Source organism: Sinohyriopsis cumingii, chromosome 2 (genome assembly GCF_028554795.1).
Source record: "Sinohyriopsis cumingii isolate HCF-2022 chromosome 2, ASM2855479v2, whole genome shotgun sequence".
In the NCBI taxonomy this organism is placed as follows: domain Eukaryota; kingdom Metazoa; phylum Mollusca; class Bivalvia; order Unionida; family Unionidae; genus Sinohyriopsis; species Sinohyriopsis cumingii.
Window position 1 is genome coordinate 34,546,164 of NC_142962.1, and position 15,322 is coordinate 34,561,485.

At 35.5% G+C, this 15,322-nt stretch overlaps 1 protein-coding gene across 1 annotated transcript in view; it reads left to right on the plus strand.

Moving 5' to 3' along the window:
* LOC149804605 (protein-cysteine N-palmitoyltransferase HHAT-like) overlaps positions 1–15,322 on the plus strand; it is a 47,655-nt gene that overhangs the window by 15,808 nt on the left and 16,525 nt on the right. Inside the window, exons 4-6 of the mRNA XM_089942345.1 lie at positions 1,427–1,537; positions 7,980–8,174; positions 12,020–12,436. Coding sequence (XP_089798471.1) covers positions 1,427–1,537; positions 7,980–8,174; positions 12,020–12,436 — 723 coding nt within the window. The remainder of the gene's footprint in view (positions 1–1,426; positions 1,538–7,979; positions 8,175–12,019; positions 12,437–15,322) is intronic.

Consider the following 15,322-nt stretch of genomic DNA (forward strand, 5'->3'; position numbering starts at 1 on the left):
ATAAGTCTAGTTGCACCTGTATGACAGTTAGGGATATTTTGAAAGCTCTGATATATATTAATTCATATGATTGACTTTATTAGCAAATATTTGGATTCAAATAGAATCTAGAGAGGAAAATACCTGAGGTTTAAAATATGTACTGCTTAGTATCCTTGACACACACACACATGCACACACACACGCACACACACACACACACACACACACATGAAACATAATTATACTGTATATTTCTTTGATATTCTTAAAATAATATTTATTTGCATTCAGTTCACAATCTATGATGGAATGTTTCAGAATTTTGATTCTTTTTTCACACTTTTGGGGAATTATGGATTCACTGTTTCAAATGCACTGTGATTGATTGGTGAGTACACATGTGCTTATTTATTTATGCTAACTGTTTGGCAGTTTTCATATATATATATATATATATATATACACACACACACACACACACACACACACACACACACACACACACCATGGTGTGGTTCAAAATGAAAGAAGTGAATAATTATTATGTAGTCACTGCACTTGAATTATTTCTTTTATTTCATACATCAATTTCAGTTAGTCACCATGTCATTTAAACCCATGGCTTTATTCCTTGTTATGTACAGTGTATGGTATACAGATATCCACAGACTTACAGTCACTCTGGTGGCCTAAGTGTTTGCTACATCTGTCTTTGATGCAGAAGGTTGCAGGTTTGAACCCCAGCTGAGTCATACCAAAGACTTATAAAAATGGTACATGACACTCAGCATTAAGAGGTTAGTGTTAGGTCTGGTCGACCTGGTGTCAGGATAATGTGACTGGGTGGGACATGATGCCACATGTCTGTGGCATGATACCCCACCCCAGTGCCAGACATCACTATTAATTGCCACACTGCAGACATCATAGCAATATGACTTAGATTGTTAAAGCTGTTTTAAAAAACCAAATCACCCCCCCCATAGACTTACATGATTTTGACTTGCACAAATGTCACATTAAAATGATTTAATATGAAATTTGTCAGTGTAATTGTTTTGAGTGAATTCTAAAATATGATGTAATTATTTGTCTATTGCAAAAAAAATAGGATTTATGAATGGTTAAAATGAATCGTATTCAAGTTAATAGAATTACATATTTTTTCAGTGAAAATTAAAGGCAGTGAAACCAAATATTTTGAGTTACACAACCACTTTAGAGAATGCAGGGGTTAGCTGTACATGAAATGGTTTTTTTCTTCAGTTAACTGATTTTTGAATGCATGATACGTTACATAAGATGTAAGGACTCTCAGGATGCTAGAAGTCATGGTATAGTAATCTTTCCTTGTATCTAAAAAAGAAAGAATACTTGTGGTTGTTATAAATAAATGATTGTACAACTTTGCTTAGTTATCATAATTTTTGTTATCTTTGTGCAGGATATATCAAACTTTGAGTGGCATTTTTGGTATGGGATGTTCTGGATATTATGGCCCTGGTACCTGGCTCATGTTGTACTGAGTAGAGTTGTAGATCAGAATGCCAAACAGGTAAGTGTACATGTACCTGTATAAGTATACCAAACAATTAAATGTACTTGTACAAGTATACCAAACAGGTAAGTGTACCTGTATAAGTATATGAAACAGGTAAGTGTACCTGTATATGTATACCAAACAGGTAAATGTACCTGTATAAGTATACCAAACAGGTAAATATACCTGTATAAGTATACCAAACAGGTAAATATACCTGTATAAGTATACCAAAGTGTACCTCTATAAGTATACTCTTCTATTTATTTCATCCTTGTAATATTTAGCCATGACAAGTAGTACAAGAGGCAAAATGTACAGAATGCAGTTTTTAAGTAAGGTATGACTTCCAAAATGTACAGAATGTAGTTTTAAGTAAGGTACGACTTTTCAAACTGTACAGAATGTCATTTTATGTAAGGTACGACTTTCAAAATGTACAGACTATGGTTTTATGTAAGGTACGACTTCCAAAATGTACAGAATGCAGTTTTAAATAACGTACGACTTTTCAAAATGTACAGGATGTAGTTTAATGTAAGGTACGACTTTCAAAATGTTCAGAATGCAGCTTTAAGTAGGGTACGACTTTTCAGAATGTACAGAATGTCGTTTTATGTAAGGTACGACTTTCAGAATGTACAAAATGTAGTTTTAAATAAGGTACAACTTTCCAGAATGTACAGAAATGTAGTTTTATGTAAGGTACAGCTTTCAAAATGTACAGAATGTAGTTTTATGTAAGGTACAGCTTTCAAAATGTATAGAATGTGGTTTTATGTAAGGTACGACTTCCAAAATGTACAGAATGCAGTTTTAAGTAAGGTACCTCTTACAGAATGTATAGAATGTGGTTTTAAGTATAGTACCACTTTCAAAATGTGTAGAATGTGGTTTTAAGTATAGTACCACTTCCAAAATGTATAGAATGTGGTTTTAAGTATAGTACCATTTCCAAAATGTATAGAATGTGGTTTTAAGTATAGTGCCACTTTCAAAATGTATAGAATGTGGTTTTAAGTATAGTACCACTTCCAAAATGCCATAAAATGTTTGGTAGCTTACTGTAATAAAGCTGTAGAAAATAATTAGATTTGTGCTATGTAATTAAATTACAAAATGTTTAGTATTTTTTTCTTCATTTGTCCATGAGTTAACATGCATTTAAAAGCTTTATGAAGTGTAAAATCTACAAGTTGATGATTCATTTGTTTTTTAGCATTTGGATTGTTAGCTATTTAACTATTTAAGAATGATAGGTATATCATTTTCACTGCCTCATTCAGATGGCCTGTTGCTGTCCAGAACTTACTTTATCTAAAATTTATTTCACTTTTCAGATCCAATAAAAGTAATTGCATGGGGATCACAATTATCGTAGAAGTCATTAGGATAATTATCCCTGTGCTATGTTAAGATATGCAGTGATTAAGTAATCCTGCCCATCTGGATATGCATATCAGTGAAATCCTGCTATAACGGTTTGTTATAGCACAAATTTTAATACAGCGTTGATGTGGTGTGGCTTCTGAATGGTTATAACATTTTCACTGTTTATCAGAAAGATAATTAAATTATTGCAATGTTTGATTGCCAAAGTTAATGAGTTTGTGAGTTGGTAATCTGATGAGATGTGTTGTATTCTATAAGGAAAAAGTTTGTTTAAAATAAATAAAATGACATAAATTCCTGTTTATGAATGGTCATTGCATATATATCAGTAATCCATCATTGCATTTTGGTGATAGCAAATTTTAAAAAAATGTTCACTAATTTGTACTGAACTATCAACAGTAACACTAATAATTCTTGTCTGTGTCTGCATTCAATGCAGATTGTCTTAAAATACATGGTAAACAATAGATCAACAATCAATCAGTATATACACCCATGTACAAAACAGTGCCATGTTTGAAGAAAGCTCATCACCCAAATTGATCAATTAATTTACCTACCTATACCGTAATTGCAAATCATCAACATTAATCCTGCAGCAATTTGTTATTAAAGCTAACCAACACAGCTTTTTTTGCAAACAATTGAAAGCCGCTTTCATGCACATGGGGCTTAGCTGTACTGGTAACCAATTATCATTTGATCAGTCAACCGACAGTTGATAATCAGTTTGTCCTTTGATAAAAAATAAAATATAGTCCCAATGTAAATCCCTTAATAAGTGGAATAAGGTATTTTTTGTGTAAAAATTCTGCAGTGATAAAAATTTAGTTGACTGTTGTTGCACTTTTGATTTGGTTAGTACCAGATGCATGTACCCTCACTCCACCCCTTATTATGTGTTTCTGGTGAGTTCTGAAGTCGTCATATGTCTATACCCATGGGCTTAATTCTGACTCAGTTCTTTTTTATTTCCTTACGGTTTACTCAGACATCAGCTTCACATCACTGATAAACACAGATCACTTGTTATTGTATTGCTAAGGGTATTGTTGTATTTGTAACTGTCATTGGATGTGGACTAGAATAAAACTATTTAAATTGTAGGGATGGAGAGATTTACTGTTAGAATGATATATGCTATTTCCACATTTTGCTGAACAAAGCCATAATATTATCAAAGCAGTTTGAGTCAATATTTGGCTTTTTACATTGATTCTTTTCTCTGTCTTTTAGGGAATAACTCAGTTGTTAGTAGATCACTCCTTACCTATGAAATGAATTGGTTTTCCCTTTAAATACATTCCCCAATCACAATAATGTTAGGGATACAATCCTTCTACCTCCCAAATTCAGCAATACTAAATAGACAAAGAGTTGTCTTTTTTGTATATGGTATCACGGTACCAATTGTTTTTCCATATACCTCAATGCTAATGTTTTGTGAAATAAATATACTTTCTGTCCTACTTGGGCATGCATGTCACACGCTGTCATATAGAACAATGCTAGATTGTCAATTTGACAATGACATAACCAGGTACTCCATTGCATTTAAGAGAGATAACTCTACTGGAACTAGACAGGGGTAAGAGTTATCTAGTCACAACAAGCACATTTTCAGTCATGTGTACCATATTTTAAAAAAATCATAAAAAATACAAAATATGATCTAGATAGAAATTAACACAAACTCACATGTTGCCAAGAGGCTCAACTTTTTTTTAAGCCAAACAGAAAGTACAAGTCTTACATAATGCACCAATCACAGCTAGTTTTGTTCTTTAATTCTGAATACAATGTTCCATACACCTTAAGCTCCGCCCACCTGGACTTGCGCAATTGGTACCGTTATACCATATCTCATAGACAAAAGGCAATAAATCTTGCCCATTATCCTATTGCTGCCACCAGATGTCACTAGTTTTTAAGTTTTGCCTCCATAATACAACATTGTACAAGACATCTCCAGTCAATCCAAACTAAATTTGTATTAAATTCAGACCATCTATACAGAAGTTTGCATTTTTTGGGGCGATTATTATTAATGTTTTATTTTTGTGAATATATTTTGAAATTTTTCACTTTTTCAGACTAAATAAATTTTAGAACCCATGGTACAATATGCTATGGTTGATGTATGCTGTTATTCACTGTGTCATGCACACTATCAATTACTTGTTAGTAATGGGTGTTGTTCTAGTGATTTATTAACATGCTGCATCAGCAATTTATAAATGTTTTGTTTTATTTTGTCATTTCGGGTAAACCTGTCAGTTAAGTGTAATAAATGCAACAAGTTCAGGGCAACAGAAGACATGCACAAGTTGTGCTTTGCGTGATTAAAATGTATTTTGTCAGTACCAAGCAGTGTGTGCACCATATGGTACGAGAATGTTTAGACTGTTACTTTGCAAAGGTCAAAGAAGCCAAAGAAAGAGGGGTACACCAATGCAAATTTTAAAATTTCTACAAGTAATTATGATACAGTGAAGGAATGTACCTCCATGTTTAGGTTTCATCTTTTGACAGTTACGTGGATCTTACTGATGGACATGTTCACACTACCATGCTATGGTTATATACTGCAATCTTGGGGATCTTAGTGATACATCATTCCATCTCGCCAGGTTGATGTCATCATCTCAGATATCCATGTGATAGATCTGTCTGTCTTGCCTTGTATAATTCTACACAGTCACATTATGATGAGGATTTTAGTGATAGATCCATTTGTCCTACCATGCCCATGGTATGGCTGGTACTGGCAAAAACCAGACCAACTTCTACATGGCGGGTAAGCATGCTGTGCCATACTCCTAGTAGACCAGTGAAAAAATCAACAGCCAGATGTAGCTTCTCTTTTTTTCTCTGCTTACCCACAGTTAGTTGGCTGTGAATTACATAGAGATGTTGGCAATGCATCATCATTGCCACAGGGAATGGTTTGCCCTGAAATGGAGACTGACCCTGAAGATACTTCTGAGTAACAACAGTCCTACCATGATTCAGTTATGGAGAGGAATGGAGTTTAGTTTTAAGGATGTTGTCGAGGGGATATACCAGGTACCAGGTGTTTCTCCTATACCCTCATTGCTCACAGACAGTCCACTTGGGGTACCAGACTCCTGCAGTTCTGATTACATTGGATCAACCTATTGCTGCAAAATGAACGGGTGATCCAAGTCATTTGGCAGACGCTATGGATTTCACTTATCCATCCCTATCCTCAGTCTTCCTCTCCTTCCAGTGGACATGTCATCAGATCAGGAAAGGGAGGAAATTCTTTAGCAAGAGATAATTGACAAACAGGCATTGGAGACTGTACAAAAACCACAATCTCGGGGTTCTGTTCACTTCCATTCTGTACCAAACGGCCAAGTTGAGATTGATCATTGACTCAGTCACCCAAGTGAAATCATTCTTTTGTTGAAGTTAAGATGGAGACAGTGAGATCTATACTACTCTCCTTCTGAGGGGATGAGTATGCCATCAGTCTCGATCTCACAGATGCCTAAGTTCATGTCATTATTCACCTGGCAGTGTGAACATTTGTTCTGTTTACTTAACCTGAGAAAATTTGCCAATTTCTAGTCACTTTGTTTGGTCTAAATATCAACTTTTAGTTCTTTACCAAATTATGATGGCCATGTCGTCCTGTTCCTCAAAGCAATGGTGGTATATCTGTATGGTCTCCTCCAAAAACTTATTGTAAGTTCTATTCTCTTATTTCTTTTGAATCATCTCAGTTTTCTGATGAATTGGGGAAAATCCAGTCTCCATCATCACAGTATTTGGTCCATCTGGGTATGGAGTTTATAATCATTTTCAATATTATGTCTCTATCATGTCTGGACTGTTCCACTGGCTTAGTGGTTAGGGAGTCCACATTGGATGCAGGTGATTGCAGGTTTGCATCCTGGCAGAGTCATAACAAAGACTTATAAAAATGGTACTAACAGCTGCCTTGCTAGGTGCTCAGCATTAAAAGGCTAGTGTTAGGTCTAGTTGGCCTGGTGTCAGGATAATATGACTGTGTGGGACATCATGTTACATGTCTGCATGTGTGTGTGTGTTTGTGTATGTGATTTGGATTTTTCAACGTAGCTTTAACAATTTTTCAGTCATATCGCTACTATGTCTGCAGTGTGACAGTTATAGTGATGTCTACTACTGGGGCATCATGCCACAGACATGTAGCATGATACCTTTGCTTGGCAGATTTTACTTTAGCTAGAAATTTCTAAGCTTGGCAGAAGTTGCTTTAGCTGGAAATTCCTAAGCTTGGCAGATTTTTTATTTCTTGGAGTTTCTGCTGGCATATCAGTTGGTCAAAAGATGGGGTCTAAAATCAAGAGACTACCAGAGAATCCAGGAAACTTGGTATGTATGCTTCTACCTTTAATTATACTGAGGAACATATCTGAATGAGATTTTAAAGTGAAATTGTGTTTCTCTGAGAATTCGTACCCGATCACATTACTTAAAAATCCTTCCAACCACCTGGCCGTTCAAGCACTCTTATTGGTAATATCACCCAATTTAAAACTAATGACACATGGCTGTGGTAAGGGGAGGTAATGGACAAGAATTATTGCCCTTTGCCTATATGAGCTAGATAGAAAAGACTACTTTTCATCCTTTTGTAGGGCTGGATTCAGGAGATAGCATATTTAAATCCCTAGTGTTAATGAGATTGAGGCACGTATTTGAGTACACGTGTAGTCTAAATATTTGCACTGTTCAGTTGCTTTTTTACTGATCCATGCATGTACTTTTGGGTATGTTCTTACTGTACTTTATTTCAAAGTTACTTATAGTTATGTACAGTTGTGCTTTATTTCAAAGTTACTTATAGTTATGTACATCTGTACTTTATTTAAAAATTAATTATGGTTATGTACAGTTGTACTTTGTTTTACTCTTTTTTTATCGTTTAGTTTTTATATTAAGTTTTAACTCTACTTTATGTCATGCATGAGTTTAAGAGTAGTTTAAAAAACTTTTGACTAACATAACACCACACAAACACACATGATTCATAATTTCATTGTCTTTTTAGCTGAAGACAGTTGCATTCCTATCACTGTCATTGGTCAGTATTTGCAAGATAATGGGATGGAAACCAGTCTTGTTGATCATTGGTCACTGTGTGGTCATTTATTTATCCACTTTCCTGGGATCTTGTGTTGGAGTGTGGTCTGTCTCACTGGCCCTTTTGACTACAATTAATGTTGAGGTTACAGTCACACTGATGGTAAGTTTAAGCTGACATTGACATTAAAAACTAGATACCCATATTATCCCTATTAGAATACCACCACTACAACCATATAAATTTGCTGGCATTAATGCCTGGAAAAAATTGAAGCCTTAAATAATTCTGACATACCCAGTTAAGATTGCTGTTCATTATATCTGGCTTGTTATCATGGTCCTGATGAAGAATGTAAGAGTTCATGTTATTTTAAAACGCAAAAATTTGGTGTAATTTATTTATTCTGCAAACAGATTATGCTGTAAGCTATGATGTTATGGCATATTAGCTGCCATCTTTAAGTGGTTTTGATTTGTCAAGACTAATAACTCTATTGCAGCTCTAGTGTCACATATGTATGGTATAATACACTGACAGATCTGGGTCTAGTGTCACATGTGCTTAATAATCCATTGACAGATCTGGGTCTAGTGTCACATATGTACTGTATAATACACTGACGGATCTGGGTCTAGTGTCACATATGTACTGTATAATGCACTGACAGATCTGGGTATGTGCAGTTTTTTTTTTATTGTTACGATTAATCAGGAGAACAAACAACACAGACCATGATCTACTAGTTTTATGTGACAGCAAATCAGATTCTATGTTGGTTACAGTTGGATTTGACTTATAAGTGAGTCTATGTGATAACCAGTAGAAAAGCCAAGAATATTTAACATGAGTACTTCCTCAATGAATATGAAGTGGGCTTGTTGGATGTTTCATACTTGTGGTATTTTGTTGGATAGTCTGATGGTACTTTTCTTACTCTATTAGTATACATGTTGACCAACTTTACCTCTCATTGATAAATTAGTGATGATATAAGAATGATGAGATCTTTTACTGTGTCTATATTAAGAAATGAATTTTAGAAGCAACCTAAATTTAGGACTCGTTGCTTGACTGGTGTATGATAGCAGCATTGTAATCTGATTGTTTTTTTTAAAATTTTAATGGCATCAACATACAGATTTTTGTTTTTAATGGCATATCAACACATGAAAGGTTGGGTGTTTAATGACATCAACACATGTGGTATTTAATGACATATTAACACATAAAAGGTTTGGTGTTTAATGACATCAACACATGGTGTTTAATGACATATTAACACATAAAAGGTTTGGTGTTTAATGACATCAACATATGGTGTTTAATGACATATTAACACATGAAAGGTTTGGTGTGTAATGACATCAACACATGGTGTTTAATGACATATCTACACATGAAAGGTTTGCTGTTTAACGACATCAACACATGGTGTTTAATGACATATCTGCACATGAAAGGTTTGGTGTTTAATGACATCAACACATGGTGTTTAATGACATATTAACACATGAAAGGTTTGGTGTTTAATGACATCAACACATGGTGTTTAATGACATATCTACACATGAAAGGTTTGGTGTTTAACAACATCAACACATATGGTGTTTAATGACATATCTACACATGAAAGGTTTGGTGTTTATTGACATCAACACATATGGTGTTTATTGACATATTAACACATGAAAGGTTTGGTGTTTAATGACATCAACACATATAGAACTTTGGTGTTTAATGGCATATCTACACATGAAAGTTTTTTGTGTGCTGAGACACAACATGGCAGCCAACCCATTAGTGGTCTGGCCAGGATTCAGACCAGAACCATTATGATCATGAGTTCGGCATGCAGATCACTGAGTCACCATAGATCCGTTAGCATCATGTGAAGAGATATTAGCTCTGAGGAGTCTGTAGTTTAATTCATACCAGTGGAGTTCTATTATTTTCCAGGTTAACTCTTTTGGGCAGGACAGATTTTTATGATGCAGCACATAAATGTGATAGGGACATATTGTGTTACCCATCCTGTCCAGTCACTGTGGTAGGAATTCATCAGTGACTTCATTGTGTATATGTACCAATTACAGTACAATCTCTAAAATACATTAGCAGATGTCTGCAGCTTCAAGGCTTAAATATGCAGATTGCAGCACAACCTCCTAAATATTAAATCACTAGAATCAATATTAACTTGTCTGGTCATATACCAGAAGATCTTAAGTGATGGTCTTTCATTCATCATTTTTTCATCCATCAGTTAGCACAAGTTTGTTATTTCTACTCCTAATGTTTTGGAGGATTGTCATGAAACTTTGCACACATATTCATCCCATAGTCTAGTTGGTCCTAAATGAAACGGTGCCATCACTCCTGAATGGATGGCATATCAACATGGAGGTTTCACTAGAAGACTTCCTATGATGTCTACTTGGTCAGATGAAAATAGAGTTCGATCTGATGTCCAAGATGGCCACCATGGCATCCATTATGAAAATCTTGTTGTTGCCTCTCACTATGTTATGGTGTCTAGTTGATCCTAAATGAAACCCCCAATATGGCCACAATGATTGCTTTCTTGAAAATAGTACCTCCACTCCTGCCAGATCGATGGTTTATAAAAATGAGAATTTTATCAATGGACTGGCAGTCTGTACATTCAGTATGGATTGCACAATAAACTATAATAAAATCTTGTTGTCATTACTTATCCTTCACTCCATGTTCTAGTGGCCATGAATGAAAATGGTGCTTCTTGGACATCCATTATGGCTACCACATTGGCCTTCTTGAAAATCTTGTTGTTGCTACTTCTTCTTTTTGGTAAAAGACTTCTTTTGTTGCTGATAAAATGTAAGATGCAATCACCATCATCCATGGCAGCCATCTTGAAAATGTTGTTTTGACAACTCCACCTGAACAGAAAGTCATATTTATGTGGGGTTTTCACTTCTTATGAAGTCCATTGATCTTAAATGAAAATGGTGCTGATCTGACATCCAATATGGCTGCCATACAATGACCATCTTGTAAATATTGTTATTCTCTTGAATGGATGGTTGTATCAAAGTGACGTTTTCATTAAAAGACATTTTTTTATTTCTTGTTAGTTCGAAATGAAAATGATGCTGATCTGATATCTAATAAGGCTTCCACAATTTCCAGCTTGAAAATCTTGTTGTCACCAGTTCTCTTGTATTAATGTTCATATCAGCATAGGTTTTTCACTAAAAGACTTCTGATGTGGTTTTTTTATCCAAAATTAAAAGTGCTGATCTTATATCCACTGTATTTTTAGTGGTCCTTAATATTATGACTGATCCTCAGTGTGGCCACTATAATGTTGTATTATTGTCTCTACTCCTCTCTAAATGGATGGCTTTATCAACATGGAGTTTTCATCAATAGACTTAAGATGATACCTTCTTGGTCCTAAATGAAAATGGTGCCAGTTGTACCTCCAGTATGGCTGCCACAATGGTGACAACTGTTTTCAAAATCTTGTTGTCACTACTCACCCTGAATTGATAATCAGCATGACATTGGGTTTTCACCAAACAATTTCTGATAATGTCTACTTTGTTTTTAATGAAAATAGTGCCAAGCTGACATCTAATTTTTCCACCACAGCAGCTAACTTGAAAATCTTGTTATCACTAGTTCATGTTATCACTGAAGAGTATCAGATAGTTTGAACACTCATTCTTATCTTGACTTCTTGGAAAAAAAATTCCATTCAGTAGAGCTTCAGTCCTTTGAGGGACTCTTATTTTGATTGCAAGGAATTGCCATTAGGAGACACAGGTTAATATTTATGTGAGCAGATTACTTACCATTCCTCTAGACATTGTTAATAGATTATTACTGTGAATTTACTATGACTTTTGAAGCGTACAGAATATTTATAGATTTAACTGTGAACTATGAAAATTTGAGACCTAGCAGAATGATATATTATTATTATTATTATTATTATTATTATTATTATTATTATTTCTCAGAAAACTCTTGTGGAACAGGATGAAGAAGAAAGCTGGTTCTATCTGATGGTATTCACTGTGGCCCTGGCTAATATTCGCTGTACAAGTTTCTGCGTGGAGAAATGTTGGGGACAGAGAGACTTATCAGATCACAGACAGACAAACAAACAGACATACAAGCAACAGGATAGTAAAGTGGAGCACGAGTTAGGACAAAAGATTCTTAGTCAAGATGAGGTGCAGATAAAAACACAGATTGATGATGTCAAAAAGAAAACTCCTGAGAGGGATAAAAGGGGAGAAGGGGAAAATTTAGCAAATGACAGCAATACCACCATCTGTTTAAACTTCAGTTTTATGGATTTGTTGGTGTATATATTTTATTTGCCCCTCTTTTTCACAGGACCAATTTTGACATATAATTCATTTCAAAAACAGGTTGGTATAATTTGTGTTTTTCCTGCATTTAAAATTAGATAACAGAGGGCTGTAGTTGATTGTTGACCTTTGATTTCTTTGTGTGATGCCTGACTGATCTTTGATTTGTTTGATGCCTGACTTTAGCACAAAGGTCCGTGATATTAAAAAAAATGGTATAGGATTTCAGATCCTCATGACTGAGTCATAAAAGGTGGAAAGATCACCAGTTCCAAACAAGGTCCAACTATCTTGTGTGTTCTCAGTCCTTCTGACAATTTAACTGTTGCTAATTACCTCAAAAAGCATGGTGGAACCAAATCCCTTGAACTGTGACTTCTTCTTTGGGTTTTCTCAGGTTGTGTCATCACTGACAAATCCATATTTAAATGCACCACATCCCAAGCAGTATTATTGTCTCAGCAGATTCATTGTTTGGATGGAATTTGCAGATTCAACAAAAGGGTGTCAGCTGCTCAGGCTTTCCCTTATCTGAAAGCCTGAACAGCTGACATCATTTTCCTGAAATGATGTGGCCTCATTGCATACAGTGTACAAATTATTCCAAGCCCCACTTTTTGCCAAAGTCCTGCAGAAAGTTGGGGAATCCTGATCCACTAAACTAAAACAGTCTACGACTTCTTGAATGTAGCAGCTGAGATTCCCAAGAAAATCATGCCTTCTGCTGATAGAACAAGTAAGGGACACCATTCATGCTCAGGCTGTCATTCTATATCCTTTTGTATTATCATCTCAGACTTCAAAGAACTGACCTGTGGCCAATTAATTTCTTACTCATATCAGCTCATGGTGTTAGGGCAGACACTTAAAGCATAACATATGAGCACAAAACAGACATCATTCAGACTGTTCAGTGGAGGTCAGAGACAACTTTATTCAGTTTTAACCTCAGAGATCTTTCCTTCCAAGGTCTTAATCCACCAGGTGGGACCTATATCAACAGTACAAAAGTGTAAACTTCCAAGCCGTCCTTGCAGACACATCCTTGGATAAGCATGTTCATCCAGTCCAATAGTAACTGATGATGGGGTTGGGTAACAGCCCTTCTATCCAAGGGGAAGTTATTCTTGTCTGACATAAGTCCCAGGAAGCAGATAAATATTTACCACTTCTGTTGCTAAAACAAGCCCAGACAACTTGGCTGACATTTTATATTTGCTTGGGAGGAGTGGATTTGTGTAGAAGTTGATTTTCTTCTAACATATCATGATCAGAGAAGTATTATCAAAAAGAAACATATTTTACTTCAAAAATTGATAAATCTGAGCTATCTGGAATCCTGTAAAATTTCTAATGTTGCAGACCTTACCAGAAACCTGAAACATCCAAACCAAGAGGTCACATGTTAGTGTTAAGCACTAAGGCATCTTTAGCTAACTTCCCCATGGTGAGGACCTCATGGTTGGCAATTGTTAATCACATCAACATCTTTTATTAAAGTTTTGTGATAATGTTGTTTTAAAAGTCGTTTAATAACATATATCGCCACTCGGTTTTCGGGTACTGGAGCAAATAAACATTTCATTCTTAATTTCATACTCTGATGTTTCACCATGAAATACATTACCTGATCACATTACATTAGGACCACTTTATCTGTCCTTCCAAATTCAGCCATGTTGGAAAGATGAAGAATGTCTTTCTGTCATTATATTATGTAGGCAAAGGGAAGCAACTCGACATACAGGTGAGATTATGAATGACTGAATGACAAAATGCCATCATCATCATCATCATCATCTACATCAACCAAAGTATTGATCTAGTGAGTATTACTACATGCTAAGTGGTTATACTCATATGTAACCATTTTTACCTTAGAATCCTTTCATCTTGTACATCAGTTTTGTTATTCATCTTTTATTTTCAGTGGTATAGTTCATCAGAATGTCATTGTATATGGTGTATCAACATTTTTGTGAACTCCTGTGGATTTATTCAATATTTTTGTATTTATCACACCATTTATTATTGTGTTATTGTCTGAGTAACATTAATTTTCACCGGTGAAATTTTTGGGCACTATACTTTTAAACTACATATATTACACTTCTGAGTAATCACTCTGTCAAATACATAACCTGATCACATAAGGATACTTTTCTTGGCTACTATTGAATCCAGCACTCCCAGAATGATGAAAAACATCTTTCTGTCTATATATTTTGCAGACAAAGGAGGCAATTCATGCAGTTAACAGTTCCCTCCCAACTGCTCTTGTGACTAAGTGGTTAAAGTGTCCTCCTCAAATGTTGGAGGTTGCAAGTTCAAACCCCAGCTGAGTCATATGAAAGACTTATAAAAATCGTACTAGCAGCTGCCTCACTTGGCACTCAACATTTAAGAGGTAAGTGTTAGGACTGGTTGGCCTATTGTTAGGATAATGTGACTGGGTGGGACATGATGCCACATGTCAGAGGCATGATGCTCCAGTTCTAGACATCACTATAAACTGTCAAACTGCAGACATCGTAGTGATATGACTCAGATTGTTAAAGCAGATTTGTCTCCCATCCATGAGCATGTACAAATATCATTTACCCCATCAATGCATAAATATTAAGAAACAAGCCAGACATGAAGGCTTGCAATAGACTATACTGCACTAACTGATCGGATCACAAGGCAAATATCTTCTTTGGTATGCTGTTCCAACTGCTGACAAACCAGTCCAGCCATATGATTGAGCTATATTGATTACAGTGGTCAGCAGTCAGTTATCTCCAGCTTGTGAGCCAGATGGCTGGCTGCCCAGACACACTCCATAGCTAGTTGGCCAGATGACCGATCGACTGGACTGACCATTCCTATGATATTTATAGCACACTTAGAGTGCAGTCTGACTGAGCCACACAGCAATGTGGTCAATAGTGATGGCATGTCCAA